Below are 18,647 nucleotides of genomic sequence, written 5' to 3' on the forward strand. Positions count from 1 at the left end.
GAGATAAACATTAAAACCATTCATCTAGGATCTTATACTCATTTTCTGGCCAAAATTAAATGTAGAATATTGGTATTGTTTCGCAACGGCCCATATTTCGTATACTATCGTGGCTAATTTTAAAGGAATAATGTCCATATTCGTCTTTACCTAATGATCGGTACCGTTCTCCATATGTGTGCCAAGTTAGCATGTCTTTCTGCGATTCGCTCATTCAAATATCATCGCGCGTGTCGCTGTCGTAAGCTGCCGAGTACTAATATCTCAGAACTAACGCTACCGTCATCCGCCGTTAGGGTTAACACCCTAGAGGAATTAGATGATATGCAGATGGCATCTTTGCACGATACAAATGAATTTCGAATTGTGACAAGTGGGATTCATGATGCGTAAATCTAGACCGTTTATTTGTACAACAACACTGTTGATTGACCATGAAATAATATAACTTTGATAGGAAAACAAAATGTTTCGACATGATTTTTATTTCACCAAATGGATAGTTAATAGGACAAGTAAACCAACGGTCCACATTCAACTTAATAAGATAAAAAATTAGATGTCTGAAATGATTCAATATTAACTAAGTTTCACTTATACTCTACCATACCAAAATACTGATGGTTAGGATCACGGAAAACTGGGCCCCACTTGTGGTAACCGAGAATCCGTCTATTTTATACATACTCACGCGACGTATCAAAGAATTCATCGGCCTCACATTCCGTCATCTCCTTTCTCGAGCCGTGATCATTTATAAGGTTTCCCACCTCAATCCTTCCGTCTTCACTTCTCGTCTATCCTAGCGTCTCTCTCTCTCTCTCTCTCTCTCTCTCTCTCACTCATTTTCCTAAACCTTCGTTGCATCTCCTCTCCAAAAACCCAAACCCTAGACCTTACCTTCTTTGAATCTACTCGCCAAAACCCCCAACCCTAGACCTCACCTTCTCGTCTCTCCTCTAGGGTTTAAGGTCTTGAATCGCAGAAAGATCGGATGTTGTTGCAGGCATGGATCTCTCCCTCCCTCCCTCCCTCCCTCCCTCCCTCTCTTTGTGTCTGTCTATTGTCTGATTAATGGAAGCTGATCTTTTGTTATCAATATCAATCGAAAGCGCGATTTCATGGAATCTGGATTTTTTCCCTTTTTCTTTTTATTTATTTTTCCTCTTTTGATTAGTCGCTTTCATCTGTTTTTTTTTTTCTTTCAATAACTAGAATATAAAACCCTAGTTCATTTGCACCGAGAAATGGATGGCATAGGGGTCTCTGATCTGGACCATTCATAAGGTGGGTCTTGCAGTGGATTGGCTGCGGTTGAAATAACTAACGGAACGGATGATCCTTGCGCGCCCGATTGATGACCTATTGGGAAATGGTACCACCAATGAATGACTAGGACTGTCCAATCACTGTGGTATGCGTACATCGGCCCATTTTTGGTGGGACCCACCTGATGGGAACAGTCTGGGTCATGGGCCCCCGGGTCCGTTGGTGAGGATGTTCATGCATTTTTTTCCCTGTATGTGTCTGTGATGGATGGGTTGTACAACACATTACTGGTAACACTACCGTGGGCCCACCCACCCGATGAACAGTCTGGATCATGGGCCCTTGGGTCATGATCAAGACCCGTTGATTGGAAGCTCATGTTTTGTCGTCTTTCTTGTATGGTGTTGGATAGTTGTACATCACATTACTTGCAATACTACTTGATGCATGCCCAATTGAGTTTCTGAGATACTTGCAGGATTGTGTACCCAGTTATTCCATCATTGAAAGGCCTAGGAAGCAAGTAGTCCACAAGAAACTCAGCGGTATCGAATGGTTTCTTTCATCATGATTGCTGGGAAACTGACAAAATCTCAAAGAGAAAATGCTCAGTGACTCTGTTTTAAAATTTTAGATCTACGCTAGAGGTCCACAAGATTCTAAACTAGTTCGGACTTGAACTAATCTCTAATACTATACTCCAGCCAATGTTGGAGTCAAAGGAAATGTGAGGTGGATAATGTTGGGAAATTCAATCTTCATGTGGGAATGTATGTGGGCCTGTATATAGCATCTGTCGCTGCATCACAACTGGTGTTTGATAGCATTCCTTTTCCATTTTTATCACTTACCTCTGATTCTGGTGCTTCCCAGCTATTTTGTATCTTTCAATCTTCTTCTGGAGAGTAAGCTGGAGAAAGCTCTAGTGTTTAATCCAGCAACTGATATCAATTTGTACAGAAAAACTTGCATAGTTTTGTGCCCATTGTGGCCTCCAGTCAGGTTCATTGACAGTTATCTGGAGAAATCTCCTATTGCCATCTTCTCCCGGATAATGCCACATTCTAGTTAATGTAGGGCGGTTTATGGTGTCTGGAAGTCATTAAATTGTGACAACTCACAGCATTTATGTTATATGGTGGTGTATATGCATGCCAATCTGGACCGTGCCTTGTGTTCGTGGATGAGTTGACACAACTAAGCCTGTTTGCGTATTCATTGTTCACCTCATTGACTACATTCTCACATTTGATTTTTTTTTTTTTTTATGTACCTGTAAGCTTGATCGATCTTCTGCTTCATCACTTTGTCTTTTGTTCGCATGTTCATTGATGCAGTAATTTTGCTGGTATTTGAGTTTAGCACATGCTATTTCTCTCAAGTAGCTAGTTTCAGCACTCTCAGTCTAGTTGAATGTGCATGAACAACCTTTTTCTGTTCACTTCCTAGATTTTTTTTTTTCTATCCGTTTATTGTTCTTGAATGTCACTGTTTCATGAACTGGCTAGATTTGTTTGACATCTAAACGTGTAATTTGTTTTTTTTAATTTTTAAATCTTGTTCTTCATAATTGTCAAAATTGACAGGGAGTTTGATTTTTATTTATGCAGAGTGAATATAATGCGTAGCATGAACTGAAGACAACTACCTTCAATCAGTATGGGTTTCGATATTGAGTGCATACAGAATATCCAGTCTCTTGCCGGAGAATACTTCTGTCCTGTTTGTCGCTTGCTCGTCTATCCGGATGAAGCATTGCAAACACAATGCACTCATCTGTACTGCAAACCCTGCTTAGCTTATGTTGTGAGCAACACCCACACCTGCCCCTACGATGGCTACCCGGTGACAGAAGCAGAAACCAAGGTATGGTTCCCTTCATTAATCTACTGTGCATATAGCTTTAACCTCCAACTGGAATTGCATAATAATGTGGTGTTGTGTAACCTTTGCAGCCTCTCAAGGAATCAAATCAAGCGCTTGCTGAAACCATAGGGCAAATTGCAGTGACATGTCTGTACCATAGGAGTGGATGCACATGGCAGGGTCTGTTGTCAGAGAGTACTGCCCATTGTGCTGGGTGCAGCTTCGGCAATTCCCCTGTTATGTGTAACAGGTGTGGAGCACATATTGTGCATCGTCAAGTACTGGAACACTCACAGATCTGCCTTGTGAGTCTAACACACCATTCCTACCTGAATTACAGGATTAGTTTAAACATTGTGTTTCTGATTTACTGTTTACACCGGTTGGATAGGGTGAACAGCCTCTAGCACAACAAGTGGCGAATGCGCCAGCTGCTGCAGAGCAGGGCCAAGCTGCTACTCCAGCAGGAGCAACTGCATCCCAAGACCAGAACTCACAGAATGTGACAGCTCCTGCAACTGGGCAAGGTCAAAGTCAAGCGGCTGTAAATGCACAGCCACAGGCAGTGGCTCAGGCCCCGACACCAGAGCAGTGGTATCAGCAACAGCAACAATACTATCAGCAATACTATCAACAGTATCCTGGTTATGACCCGTATCAGCAGCAGTATCAGCAGTATGCACAATATCAACAACAGCAGTTGCAGGCTCATCCCCAGCAGCAGGTAATACAAGGGCAACCTCAACCTCAGCCATACATGCAGCCCCAGCACCATCCCCAGCCACAGCCGCAGGCGCAGGCACCAGCTCAGCTCCAATCTCAGCCCCAGCCCCAGCCCCAGCCCCAGCCCCAGCCCCAACCCCAGCCTCAGCCCCAGCCCCAGCCCCAACCCATCTCCCAACCCCAGCCCCAGCCACAGCCCCAGCAGCACCCCCAACCTCAGATGGCTGTGCAACCTCAAATACAGCCACAAATCAACCCACAACAGCAACTTCATGGACCAGTGCAGCCCCATCCTCAACTGCAACCACAAACGCATCCACCACCCCAGTCGCAAATGCAATCACAACAGTTGGGTCATCCCCATCCTCAGCCACATCCCCAAGCTCATCCACAGTCGCACCCACAGCAACATTCCCAGATGCCGCAACATCCTCAGCCTCATTCCCAAATGCCTCATCTCCAGCCACATCTCCAGCACCCACCGCAGCAGCAACCCCAACTTCATCCACATGTCCATCCTCAGCCCCACCTCCAACATCCTCCTCATATGCAGCTGCAGCAGCCCCAGCCTCATCCGCATCCTCAGGCTCAGCTGCAACCCCAGCCCCAGCCTCATAACCAGCCACCTCCACATTTCCAGCCCCAGCCCCAGTCCCAGTCCCAGCCCCAGTCCCAACATCCACCAGCACATGCTGTGACGGGGCACCAGTCTTACCCACAAGCTCGGCCTCACCAACAAATGTTGCCAGGTGCTGCACAACAACATCCCATGCATGCACATCCCCAGCCCCAGGGTGCAGCCCACCAACCGCCTCAACATCCTGGTCAATTCCCGCCACAGCAGCCACCTCAGATGCGTCCACACAATCCTCCACCCCAGTCCCATGCCCCGATGCAACACCCACAACAACCTGCTATAATGCCTGCCCAAGGGCAGCTTCCAAATGTTCCTCCTGTTCAGCAACAGCCAGCATATCATCAGGCACATCATCCGGTTCAACAAATCCATCATCACCCTGGAATGCAGCTGCCTCAACATCAACCCGTGCCTCATCAGCAGGCTCATGGGCTTGTGCATCAGCCCCAGCCTTTTCCCGGGCCAGCACCTGCTTCAGTTCACAATCAGCCACATCAGCAGGGCCCTTTCGTGCCACAGCAACCTATGCAACAACCTCAGCAATCTTTACGTCCTCAGGCCCCACCGCCATTGCAGCAGCATGCTCATGCCCATCCACAATGGCAGCATAACATTCCATCAGCACAGGGTGTGCTGACTCATCAATCTCAAAGTCATGCTGGGAGGCCTATGATGCCAAGTCATGCTGCAATGCACCAATCCTTTCCACATCCTTCTAGTGGTACGGCTGGACCAACCCATGTTCAGGATGCTCGTGTAATGGCTAAGCCAGGGCAACATGGTGCTGACCAATTGCAAGAGTCTTCAATGCCACGGTCTGGTAACCAAACCGCCTCCCTGGGTCTACACCCTGGGACAAATGCTCCCCAGGTATCTGCTGCCGATGCTTCCATGAAACCAACACACGAAGATTCTGTGTCTGAGAAAATTTCGAAGGTGCCTGAGTTGGAGGCTGAAGCGGTTGATACTGAAGGAACAGATGTTAATGATTCTCTAACTGCACGTAGTGATGGAGCAGATTCGGCTGAGTTAAAGATTCCAAAGTCAGAAAACAATTTGAAGTCTGGGCATGGTGAAGAGAATCTACTTATTGAGACTGAATACGGGGATGCCTCAGCTGTTCATGGAAAAGACGTGGAGTCATCTGCACAGAATGTCGATTCAGAGGAGCCATTAACTAAGCAGACAGTGAAGGAAGAAGCCACTGAACAGTCAGAGCCTTCACCAAGTGCCATGTCATCAGATACTGTAAATGAGGACAAAGGAGTTGCTTCTAAGCAGGATGAGAGTTCCCTGCACGTGGTCAAGGAAGTCCCAGAAGGTTCACTGCATGAAAACCTTTCTTCGCAACCATCAGAGAATCTTGAAGGGCAGAATGTTAAGACGCAGCACAATGCAGCTGATCCTCAGATGCCTCAATCATGGCCAGATGCTAGAAGTGCCATCCCTAGAGGACATGTTCCTGGGAACGAAAGAAGCAGCATGCATGCTTCTACTCAACATCTGCCAACTGTTGTCGGTTTTGACAGGAATCCTTTGCAACAGCCTCCCCACCAGAATGTTGGTCCAAGTCATGAGAGGCCATTACCCCGTCCTGGTTATAATGATGGGAATATGCCCCAGTTCCATCGCCAAGGGCCAGGCCCAGGCCCAGATGAATACAGGGGCTTGCCACCAGCTGGTCAGATTCCATCCAGGAACTTCACACAGCCTGCTCATCAGGTACCAATTCCTGATCAAGAAAGATACCAGCAGATGCCTATGCCTTATGGGCAGCATCTCCATATGCCAGATCGTGGACCACAACGGCCTCCTGCTCCTGATCGGATGTTACCTACACCGTTGCCTCTTCCTGGGCCTAATCAAGAGCGAAGGCTGCAAGAGCCTCCACCTCATCAAACACAGGTGCAAGGGCAGCTGTTGGCCCCCATGAGGCCTCAGGGCCCCCAACAGGGCCGTCCTTCAATTGTCCAACATCCTGGTTCCTTGCGTCAAGAAGTTCCACCTGGCAGCATGCCTTATCCAGGCATGTCTGCCTCATTTGGGAAGGAGCCAGGTCATTTCGGTCTTCCACAGAGAGGTTTTGAGCCACGACCTGGCCTACCTCAAGGGCATAATCAAGGTCATATGGCCCTGCCACATGCAGGTGGGCCCAGATTTTCTCAAGGAGAACCTTTCGCTGGACCACCTCCTGGACCATTCGAATCTCCTGGAGGCATGATGGCGAGGGGGTCTCAAGGTCCTGAAGGTCAAATTGGTCGGCACCATCCCACTAATCCCATGGAGGCTGAAATGTTTGCAAATAAGAGGCCTGGTTTCTTTGATGGTCGGCAGCATGATCCTCACCTGCCCTTATCTGCAGAACGTGTTCCGTTTGGACAGTCCTCTGGTACAAGTATGATGAAAATTAATGGGGTTCCAGGCAAGGGTTTGGTTGGTGGCGTACCTGATGCATCGTTTCCACATGGTGCGCAAGAGGAAAGATTCAAGCCTTTTCCAGAAGAGAGGCATAAACCCATTTTGGAAGAAGGATTCAAGCTGCCACCAGAAGAGCAGTTTAATAAGCCTTTCTCTCTGGAGCATGGTCGCCGTGCTATCGATCGAAGAGAGTTTGAGGAAGATCTCAAACAATTTCCTAGGCCTTCTCATTTGGATGGTGATAATGTTCCTAAGTTTGAAAATCACTTCTCCTCATCAAGGCATTTTGATAGGGGGCAACATGGATTTGGTATGGACAGGCCACACGGTTTTGGTCGTGATGCTGGACCCGATGCAGGTGCCAGTTTTCCAGTTGGTAGTGGTGGTCCTTCAGTACATCCAGTAGATATTGGAGAAAGATCGAGGCCTATTGCTCTTCATGATAACATGGGGAAAAAGATAGATCCTGCTGGGGCCCACACAGATATCCTTGGACCTGTTTCAGAATTTGGTCGGCATCGTATGGATCTGCCTCCTCCAAGGAGTCCTGGTAGAGATTACCCTGGCTTTCCCTCAAGAAGATTCGGGAGCAATTCGGCTGGTCTTGGGTTAGGTAGCCATTCACGCCTTGAAGATTTTGATGGCAGAGAACCACATGCTTTTGGTGAAAGTTCAGAAACTTTAGACCTCTCTTTATATTCAGTTAGTGGTCATTCCATGAAAATAAATTTCTCATGTTTCCTTCTACTGCAGGGTCAGGCCCATTGCCAAGCCATTTACGCAGAGGCGAACTTGATGGTCCTCGAAATTTGCGAATAGGTGAGCAGCTTGGATCTGGTAATCTGCCTGTCCATTTAAGGAGTGGTGAATTGGTTGGTCCAGATATTGTGCCTAGCCACTTACGGGGCAGTGAGTCTCTTGGCCCTGGTGGTCATATGCGCAGCGGTGAGCCATTGGGTCCCCGTCACTTGTCCAGCCACTTGCGCATTGGGGAACCATTAGGACCAGATCAATTGCGTATGCTTGAGCCAACAGGTTTTGGTGGACTTCCCAGCCATTTACGGATGGGTGAGCTGGCTGGGCCAGGGAATTTGCCTCCACACTTGCGTATTGGCGAGCCAGGATTTGGTAGCAGTCTGCCTATGTATGGTTTGCCAAATGAAAGTGGTTTTTTTAATCAGGTATGTGCCCGTCCTTATTCTTATACCTTTTTAACTGCCACTGTTGTCTTATGCTTCTTCTGAATCGATTTTTTGTTATTCAGCTATGTACATATGCACATACATGGTTGTATACAAGTAAATCTGTCTTGTTTAAGTGAATGATTGTCTGCACTCCTTTTCTATACTATGCATAGTTCATATCTAATTATAATATACTGGGTATTTATGCAGGCATGTATGCATATGCTGTTATATAATATACATGCACAATAACAGGTGTTTGTGTACTTCTATTTACTAAATATAATTGATCTTTTCCAGGATTCTATTCAAAGTGACATGGAGTCTTTTGATCACCCAAGAAAGAGGAAAGCTGGGAGCATGGGATGGTGCCGCATTTGCAAAATTGACTGTGAAACAGTTGAAGGTCTGGATCTGCATTCACAGACAAGAGAGCACCAGAAGATGGCGATGGATATGGTTCTGAGCATCAAGCAGGATAATGCAAAGAAGCAGAAAATGTAAGCATTGTTTCCTTTTCTTTTTTATTATGCTAGAACTAAATTGTTTATAGTTTATTTTCAGAGTGTTTACTTTCAGATTTTGAGAAGTCCAAGTCTTGACAGTAAGATCACTTCATTTGGTCTCATTTTGTAGATCTTCTGAAGACCGTGTTTCACTTGAAGATGGAAACAAATCTAGGAAGGCTGGCTTTGAGAGTCGTGGAAATAGGCATTAGATTTGTCAACTGCTGCAAAATGGAGGAAATGGTCTAATGCTAATGAAGTTGAATGGTTGCTGATGGGGATTCGTGTTTTGGTTCTTCAGCAATTTTCCTCACAAATGCGTAGGTGTTTTGGAATTATATCTCTGCTTTTTTAACTTCAAAGTTGGTTCATGTTAGTTGCTCCTTTTCAGGTTGCTGCCATAGTTTACGGATGATCGTTCTTTGGAATTGAAGTTCCTTGGCAAGTTTTGTTTTTGTTAATTGTGAGTTCTTTAGCTTGTGACCAGATGCTTTTATTTGACACTGTATTTCCTTGTTGAAGATGTTATCTAGTTGCATGACTATACTAGAACTTTAAGACTTATATGCCACAATAGTCTATTGTGTGGTAATTTCTTGCTATGAGTACAAAGCAGTTCTATTGCTGTAGTTCTTTTCACTAGTTTATTTTTCTCTTTAGCAATGACTCAAAGAATTTGAGTTAGATTGGTTCCCATTTGAGGCTTGTCAATGACTTGTATTGGTGTTAATCAACAATGTGAATTTGGACATGCATGCGTGGGTGTGAGACGTGGGCACATTGGTCCAGGATACACATACCTCCCATGTAATGTTGCAAGCCTCATCAATGAGTCCAGGATACAAGGTGTCAAGTATAATTTAAATTTTGTTAGAGGAGCCTCTGGGCATGGTTTGTTTATCTATATTGTAGGTATGAAGATCAAAATTGAGCAATATTTTAATGATAAACTCCTGGACATGAGTTAACACAAATTTTAAATAGAAACATTTAGTTAATTTGCAAAGTTGGACGGGTGAATGGGAAAGAAATTACTTAAGAAATATCAATATCATTGACATATAACTATTCACCATATTTGGGTATGTGGGATTTGTCTCTTTCCTTCCATCTAACAAGAGAACGGACCCAACCAAGAACTTTTTACAAAGTGAATTTCAATTGGTTTTTGGAGTGAAAATTTCAATGCAGAAATTGGGAAGCAATTAACATAACATTTTTAATAATTTTCTTTTTAATTTTGAACTCAGTACAACTATTTAGTTTGTTTGTCATTTTGTCCAGCATTGTTACTTGTGATGACGTGTCTAGCTTACTAGGTTTATGTGTGAACCGTATTTTTTCTAAACCTTAGCTTGAGGAGCTGTTTGGTTGTTAGGGAATGCTAACATGAAAATAGCATTTCAAAGCTTAATTTGACAATGCATAAACCATAGCACTATTACCTTAGCTTAAGGGGTTGTTTGGTTGTTGGGGAATGCTAAATGTAGCATTTCACAGCGTAATCCAAAAGCTTTGTTTGCTCACATTCCTTTCCCTTGTTTTCCATTCTACAGGAGAATCCATTTCTGAGTGAAACCTTGAAAATGACGCCCTTGCTTTTACCTTGGGAATGGATTCTTAATTGCTGCAAAACGGCCATGTCCCTAGCCATTCGGATGGTTATGGTTAGATGATCAATTGATTTTTGACAGGGATGGACATCTCGTTATTGTAAGCCCATGGCTGTTTATTGTACACACAGGTCATTCATTTTCCTTACACTTGCGAGGTTGGTTAACATAATATGGTCAAATTAACCTTTGAAAGGGATGGACAGTCAAAGGTGGGCCCCACATGATGGGCAATGATCAGACCTATCTTGATACAATGTGGGTGCATTTTACCTATCCAACGTTTTGGATTATCTTGATTGATGAGCTGGACCAGATGAATAGTCTAATGATAAATTTGATGAGATCAAGGGTTGGCTTGCATTCTGGGGCCTATGGATTGATCAAAGGGTCTGCATATATATAGGATTTTTTCAAATTAATGTCTAGTTTTAGATTGAGTATTTAGTAGGTATTGCCAACTTTTTTATAGGCTGTTTCTTGGGCATCAATGATGTCAGAGTTACACGAAATTGTTATTTGATACAACTATTGACTTAGCTTTCATACTTGTTATTTTATAGATTATTGAGTTAGCTTTCATGCGAGGCAAGGTCATGCAATTCCCATGCCTTTCGAGTCTGGTCGGGGGGTCTAAAGCAATTTGTTTTGTTTTGTTTTGTTTATAAATTTATTAGGTTTATTTCGTTTGTTCTAAGCCTATATAAGGGCATGTAAAGCATTGTGATGATGATTTGAAATAGAAGTTCTTTGTATTTGATGCTTCTTTGATTTGGTAGGAGATTTCAAAGGGGTTTTTGGTGATCAAACTGGTTCTTAGCCCCAATCTTTCTGTTATTTTCTTTGATCCATTGGCAACCCCTTGGGTTGTGCATTAGATTTTCTTGGTTAATTAAAGATGGGACTGACATGATGGAGACACTATGACCAATCAGATTTTATACTTTTAAGGAGAGCCACAATGTGGTGCAATCAATCAATAAATAAATAATAATAGATAAATAAATAAATGAAATAATAAATAAATAAATAAATAAAAATCTGGACTTCCCTGGGATTACCCTTGAAAAATCCAAGGGTCAACCAAACACGACTATACTTTCCCCATATAACATTCAACAGATGACTCTCTCCAGGAAACACTCAACAGATTTTAAGTCTCCACAAGTTAACTAGAAGCTAGGCAAATAGTCTCCCAATAACTAACAAATCCTAAATGGATAACATCTATACACAGTCTAAATGATGTTTTCACAAGCCATCAAAGGCTTCCTTATTTATGGATAGTGTCTTTCATGAGAGAAATCTTGCCTGCCACCCCTTCGATCTCCTGTTTCTTGAGAATGTTATATCTAGGCAACATGGTGCTCTGATATTGTAATAATTTGTTATGCCTTACCCATGTCTGATGCATCTCAGCTGCATCCAAGCCTCACAAGTATGCTGATGAAAGATCATGACAGTCATCCAAGGTTCCTGATTAAAGGCTTTGACCACCCATCTCATTGAAATTGAAGATTGGGCCATTTCAAAGGTCCAGATAGACCTGATGGAAGATAAATGTGTTCTTGATGCACATTATGGTCCAGATCAATGGTCATTTAGCTATTAGCATTAGATATAGTTGAACTCGTTTTTCTTTGTATGTTCGACATTTATTTGGCATGTTGCGCTTTGGATATCAAACAATGTCTAGATGACATGAAATTTGTCTTGTTTGAAAGCCTATTGAGTTAGCTTTCAAATGAGCCTTTACAGTGACTTATGGTCCATTTACAAAACAGACACCATACTTGGAACCTAATATGATTTTGCAATATGTTTTTCTACGATTCTAGTTGGAATTAATGTCCTGGCATTGATATTGCCCTTATGTGCACCTTTACATCGAGTCTTGCTGATGTGTGTTACGTAGGCTGTTCCTTGCCTTGGTTCAAACAAACTTTAGACTGGTGCTAATGCTTGTGATGTAGTATTCCTTGCTTTGGTTCAAATGAGCCTTATCATACTTGTCGATCATCATCATCATTGCCTAAGCCTTAACCCAAATAATTGGGGGTGGCTACATGAATCCTGTTCTTTCATTCTACTCTATCAAGATTCAAGGGTTAGACCTTCAATTAAACCGCAGGTCGTCAAGTCTTTTCTTAATACCTCCATCCACGTCTTTTTGGGCCTTCCCCTGGCTGTTTTAGAGCCTTGAACTTGTACCTACTCACTCTACTGCTATGTTTCCTTGAATCAGTTCATTTCTAATTCTATCGTTCCTCATCTTGCCACTCATTCATCTCAACATCCTCATTTGCTCCTATAAACAAGTTGTTCCTCAACTGCCAACATTCTGTCACATAAATCATGTTTGGTCTTATGGCTCCTATCACAATTCCCTTTCAGTTATGAGCGGCGCACAACGATCGCATAAAATTCCAGAGGCACATGTCCATTTCTTCGAACGTGAACTCTATGGGCAACATCCTTCTTAATCTCTCCACTCCCAAGATATTGAGAGTGGTCACTTTGGAAAGCTTCCTGTTAGATCTTTCCCATTTTTTGCACATTTTCTTCATTCAAAGCATAAACGAAGGCTAGAAAATCTTTTCCAACTAGATCTCTGTTTTGGAGATTGAAACACAAGATGTAAGTGTGGTTCAATGAATTGAAGTGGGGGCAGAAAAATCGAGTCCCTTTTTCTTTTTTATGAGAGAGAGAGAGAGAGAGAGAGAGAGAGAGAGAGAGAGAGAGAGAGAGTCCAGTCCCTTTTCCTTTTAAAAAACCTAAAATGTCCCTCACTTATTACATATTAATATAATCGCTCTAAGACTACAGAATATTCCACAATGCTAAAGGAAGGAGAAAAGATGGACTGTTCCAGATTACAATCACCCTGGTGGACCGTATGCTTGTACAGTCCGTGCATGTATTGACTTTAACAATAACTGTAACATTGCTAGGCTTCTTCTGTCCTGGTCAATCACTCTTGAAGTTATGTAAATGCCACCATAGCTTAGCGTAATGAGATAACATCCATACCTATCTCGTTGAGATCTCAGCTGTAGAAGAATATCCAGGGAAGAGGGTGGATATGAAATAACGTCCTAATGTACGAATCACACGTTTATTGACTTTTAACAATAACTAGGACATTGCTAGGCTTCTTCTATCCTGTTCAGTACCTCTTGTTCCAAAGATTACAGTCTCCAATAGCGTAGCTTAATGAGGTAACATCCATACATATCTGCAAGCTGTCCCCCCCAATAAGGAAGCCACCAAAGTCTCTGGCTTTCATCAAGTTGAGATTAGCTATAGAAGATCATCCAGGGAAGAGGGAGTATAAAAAGCCCTACCATGGCTTTGTCTCCAATCAATCATGTTGCTTGTATTCTTGAATATGGAATGGAATCAGAACCAAACCTTTCTAGAAACAAAGTCAGTGTAAGACTGTTATATTGCAAGTATTTGCGGAAATTGTTCTAACCTAGGGTAGTACTGAACATTGAAGTGATCACTCAAAAAACAGTTGAAGATTGTACACTTTTTTAAAAAGCAGGAATTTATCAGTTAAGTCACCTGAACAACACTTCTCCAGAAAATTATATGTGCAACTGGTTCTTCTCTCAAGTTGATTTGTGTCATGCTTTTATTCATGATATTTGTTCACGAGTTCCTATTTGGTTATGTCTTCTGAACTGTCCCTTCGATCTTCTATTCTCCATTCGATTAGTTCCCAATATAAGATCTTAGCCATCTTGGGGATTCTGTATTTTGGGAAAATTAGTTGTGAAGTTTATTTTTTTCAGGCATATTGGGCATCTCCACTTTGCTACCTGCAGCCTAATCAGCATGTTAAAGGACATGGTCTTTAACCTTTTCGGGCATGCAATTTTCCCTAGTTGTGCTGTCATTGTGAGTAGCTCCCAATTATAAGTTACAAAATCCTGGATTAATCGCACATTGTTCAAAATCAACTCTATATAGTATACAAATTTATTGTGCATTTAGTTTCTAAGTTTTTAACATTTTTGATGCATTGTTAGAAAGATATACTCTTGATTGAGTTAGGTACATACAAGGAAATTCAATGGTTAATTGATTACATAGTGTCACTGATGATAGGTTTTAGGGAAGCACACTATAGAAACTTCATATGGAGGTATGTTGTGCGCCACAATCATGAGCTTGAATATGAAAAAAGTTGTACATTTCCCTGGACAGGGCACTGTAATTAGCAAAACAATATTTAGTTGTTCTTTTCTAAGCATTAGTTGTCTGAACCAGATGGATCGAAATACTCTACACACTGGACAAAGGCGTACAAATAGAAAGTGGAGAATAGTCCCAACAAAGAAACAATTTAGCAGTACACTTTCTTTGATAAAACAGTTGTTCAATGATTTATTGATTCTTCAAAATCTATCTTCTTCTTTGAATTAATGTAGGCTTTGAAGCTTCAAGCTTTGTTCCTTTGTCTTTTATAGGGAAAGATAACTCATGATTATGATTGAGAACAATCTCTTTATATAGTCATCAATATTTGGCCTTCACACATTAGATGGTGCTGGCTATTTCAATGGTTTGTGCATATTAATGATACAAACCAAAAGTCCTCTAAAATATGCTTCACGCAAGCATTTTTCTAGCAAGAACACCCAAAAGATAGCGTTAGATTTGGTAAAGAAAAATGAGAAGATGCTGCATAATCTACCCCCAAATTCGAACAAAAAATTGAAGAGGCGTCTTCAAAACTCAAAATCTAAGGGTTCACAAACCCCAAGGAAACACCAAGACCTCTAAAATAAGCATCCATTGTAAACTCAAATGCTCAACCCCACCACTAATCTCAATGGCTTAACTTGCAAATTCCAGTTCCAATAGTTAAAATAAATGTGTAAAATACTCCTATTTGTTAAAATAAATGTGTAAAATATTCCTATTTGTTTATTATTGATGAACTATGAAGGGGGCAAATTCATTACTAATCACATTGCTGACTTTTATTTCTTATATTGAGGGCAGAATACTGGAAAATCTTGAAAAACAGAATTTCCCATTCTAGATCTTGATGAGACATTTGAAAGTGTTCTATAGGCTATTCAAAATTTATACTTAGACACAACACCTAAAGGAATATCCGCCTGCGTCCCATGGGCTTTATGCTATTATGGTTTACCCTACTGAAGTCATAGCTGGCATATACACACGTACATAAATGTTGGAAAGCTAGTTTTGATTTTTTATTAATCCATGGCCAGCAAGAACAGAACAAGTGCTTCAATACCAATTAGATGGTGTAATGCCTTCATCTCTTAGGAAACATTTTGAAATAGACTTTTGCAGCCATACACTGAATGATGTTGGTAAATTTTGTCTTGCGATCAATGGGCCATATGAAGATCGCCAATGCATGTCAAACCTTTGCTGACCATGGTTGACCTATGGTTAATGCATGTTCAAGGCTCTTGAGACTTGGGGATTTTGAAGAGTTCAAGGATGACCAAAACTAGCCACAACCCAAAAGTAGAGCGGTGGAACAATTTTCTATTCGTCGTGCAAAATGAGGTTATTTCATTGTTGTGATGTTGTGTGCTCAGATAGGAGTTTCACCAATCAAAGTCTTTAGGTGGTGTCCCTCACCTCAAATTTCCAGTTGCAGGAAATAAGGAGAGGCAAACTGTTGACTGCGCACTGTGTTTGTACATTCCCATCAACGGTTATCTTGTTGCAAAACATAATGAAAAACTATAACTGCATTACTTCCTATCCAAACTAGGTCAACATGTTATTTTAAATGATTTTGACCTGAATAACTTGCTAAATGAATTAAACTACTTGCTTATTTCAGAAAACAGTCCAGCCATTCTTCATTATGTGGCCCCATCGATCAATTTTGTCATCCTTCGAGTTCCACAATTCTGATCAGCCAGATTGTGGGGTTTACCTTTATTCCTGTATTGTATATTTTTCCAATGGCAGGCTGTCATAAGGTATGCAAAAGAGAAATGTTAATGATGTAGAAATCTAGTTTGAGTTCTTTTTTAGTTAGCATCTTTTTTCTTGGTATTTTCAGTAGGCTTACTTTGCTCCTGTCTGTTGTTTTCTGGTTTCATATGTTCTGAACATCAGAGTTTCCAATACATCAACCTGTTTGCCTTCTAGTTGGATGTACCTATAACAATTAGCCCATGTGCTCGAAAATTTCAGATGCATCTTTGGTCTGAAAATATTAGTAGCTAGATGCATTGTTGCCAAAAGAAAAGGGGAAAAAAAAACCTGCAGCTAAGCAACATGATGACGGTGGATTCCATTCTTGGTTTGTTGAAACTAAGTAAATTTGTCCAAGTTGACTCAATGTCTACCAAGATTGAACTGCAACTCTAACCCCTGGAAATATGAACACATAGGGACTCATCCTATTTCAACTAAGTCCCTGTGTGACTCATCCATTTCGGCCTATTTAGGCCATTATGATGCGGATAGGCCCTGTTTCTACACTGTCGAATATGTACTGCTTGAAGGGTGCTTGGATGGAGAGACCAAAACATGGACATGAAAAGCCAAAATGGAAGCATCTGGAAATGGAAATATGCGGATTCCAAAAATAATCATGTTTTTTGGTTTGCACAGCAGTTAGACATGGAAATGTTAAAAGTTGAAGGTCAAATTGTGAGAGCTGGCTTTTGTAACCTTGGAATTAGTGCTATCAAAATCCTACGATTTACGATATATACGATTTTAGTCACATCTTAAGCAAAATGATTTGAATCCCACCTTTCCTTGAATCTTGTTCTATATGAATCCTACAATTTACGATTCAAATCGTGATTTATGATTCAAATTACACTTGGGGCTTTAAGAATCATTTAGGAAAAAACTTGTGTGTGTGTGTGTGTGTGTGTGTGTGTGTGTGTGTGTGTCTATATATATATATATATATATATATATATATATATAAGAATCGTTTGGAAAAGGTAAGTAATCTTATTTTGTTCTTTATAAGAATATTAAATGATATATATTCTCTTCAATGTTAAATCGTAGAGATTTATATTCTTATGATTTCTTGCTTCTTAAGTGGTCGAAACACCAATTAACATATGACCTGTTTGAAATGTCATTATGGATGGTTTCAAATTATGATCATGTTGACTTCTTTATTGTGGAAAGATGGTTAGAAATCAAAATATCCTTTTTTGTCGGTCCAGATAATCAAATTCCACTTTTCCAATGTGATTCTACATTCAAGAAAGGTAACAAGAACATAAATTATTACCTTTATAAAAAAACAAGAACATAATTATTAAGGATCCTTATATGTTCTTTAAGCAAATTTTCTTGAAAGACAAAAAGTAAAAGGAAAGATAAGAATCCTTTAACACTATCATGACATGGTATTACTTGGTTGCATATTGATGCAAAAAGGATGATTGCTAAGTTTTTAATTTTTCTGATTTATTTGTATTTTTCATATTTTGAAGAAAATGTTAAAAAATCGTACAATTTGTGATTCAATAAGATTCGACCCCTATTACGATTTTGACAACATTGGTTGGAATAGCCATTTAATATGATTTTTTTTCTTTCTTTGGAATAAATAGATATCCATGTGTTATGAGTTGAACCTTGGAGATGGAAATGATTTCTGTAGCTATTTTTATACAAGGGAAAACTAGGATTTTGTGGAAACGGCTTTGGTAGAGTTGCCCCAGGGATTAAATCGATGGCATGCTGTATATCTCTCATAGGGGGAAGCTCATTCGGTAGATCATCAGGGAAGACATTACGAAACTTATGTACTACCGAAATGGCCTCAGTAGGTAACTCTATGCTAGCCTTTGGTACACTCTCCCTAGCCACGAGGGCGTATACCGTCGCGTCGGCCTCCCTCTCTCGCTTAAAGTCTTTGGCATTCAGAATATGGAGCGGTTTGGACTTGGACTTCGATTCCTTTGCTTCTTTCGAGTCACTCACACTACTCAGTGTGGTGGACTCCTTTCCAGTCGTACTCTTGGGTGGCAGAGGGTTTAACTTGACCTTCTTGCCCTCAAACCAGAATGTACACACATTTGAATGACCAAATATGGTGACATCCCTGTTGTAGAGCCATGGTCTGCCCAGAATAATATGGCCAATGTCCATGAGAACAACATCACACCAAAGCGTGTCTTTATAAGATCCAAACTGAATAGGAACAAGACAACGGTGTGATACTGGAATGGAGGTTTCGTCAACCCAGGAAACTCTATAGGGTCGAGGATGAGCTTCCAGCTTCAAGCCCAAAGGCTCGCCGTGCTAGTCAATGCCACTTTGGCACAACTATCACTATTTACGATCAATTTACAACTCTTTTCTCCACATTTGGCATAAGTGTAAAAGATTGTGTTGCGGCGCTAGTCATCAGTGTTCTTGACTTGAACCAAAGCGCAACGCACAATTG

General features: G+C 41.4%; 1 protein-coding gene across 7 annotated transcripts; it reads left to right on the forward strand.

The window, feature by feature from the left end:
- The first annotated feature begins 792 nt into the window (after nucleotides 1-792).
- Nucleotides 793-17,089, forward strand: LOC131252667 (uncharacterized). 7 transcript variants are annotated; one of them, XR_009174637.1, is made up of 9 exons: nucleotides 793-1,006; nucleotides 2,880-3,135; nucleotides 3,225-3,440; nucleotides 3,527-7,577; nucleotides 7,667-8,094; nucleotides 8,398-8,597; nucleotides 8,734-8,923; nucleotides 14,014-14,119; nucleotides 16,056-17,089. XR_009174637.1 is itself a non-coding variant. In XM_058253330.1 (7 exons), exons 2-7 carry the CDS (start codon nucleotides 2,929-2,931, stop codon nucleotides 8,813-8,815), a joined length of 5,184 nt encoding a protein of 1,727 aa, XP_058109313.1. In that variant the 5' UTR covers nucleotides 793-1,006; nucleotides 2,880-2,928; the 3' UTR covers nucleotides 8,816-9,232. The 7 variants fall into 7 exon arrangements, 1 of the variants encoding a protein (XP_058109313.1); XR_009174634.1 differs by lacking the exon at nucleotides 16,056-17,089 and adding an exon at nucleotides 8,995-9,066 and having other exon boundaries at nucleotides 14,014-14,210; XR_009174638.1 differs by lacking the exon at nucleotides 14,014-14,119.
- Nucleotides 17,090-18,647: the final 1,558 nt, after the last annotated feature.

The sequence above is a fragment of the Magnolia sinica genome, chromosome 8, assembly GCF_029962835.1.
Source record: "Magnolia sinica isolate HGM2019 chromosome 8, MsV1, whole genome shotgun sequence".
Classification (NCBI taxonomy): domain Eukaryota; kingdom Viridiplantae; phylum Streptophyta; class Magnoliopsida; order Magnoliales; family Magnoliaceae; genus Magnolia; species Magnolia sinica.

Excerpts from the sequence above, each read along its gene's own strand:
- LOC131252667 (XM_058253330.1), top strand. The coding sequence starts at position 2,929 with ATGGGTTTCGATATTGAGTGCATACAGAATATCCAGTCTCTTGCCGGA. Across the intron at positions 7,578-7,666 it reads CAGAGAACCACATGCTTTTG|GGTCAGGCCCATTGCCAAGC; the intron begins GTGAAAGTTCAG and ends CTTCTACTGCAG. Across the intron at positions 8,095-8,397 it reads AAAGTGGTTTTTTTAATCAG|GATTCTATTCAAAGTGACAT; the intron begins GTATGTGCCCGT and ends GATCTTTTCCAG.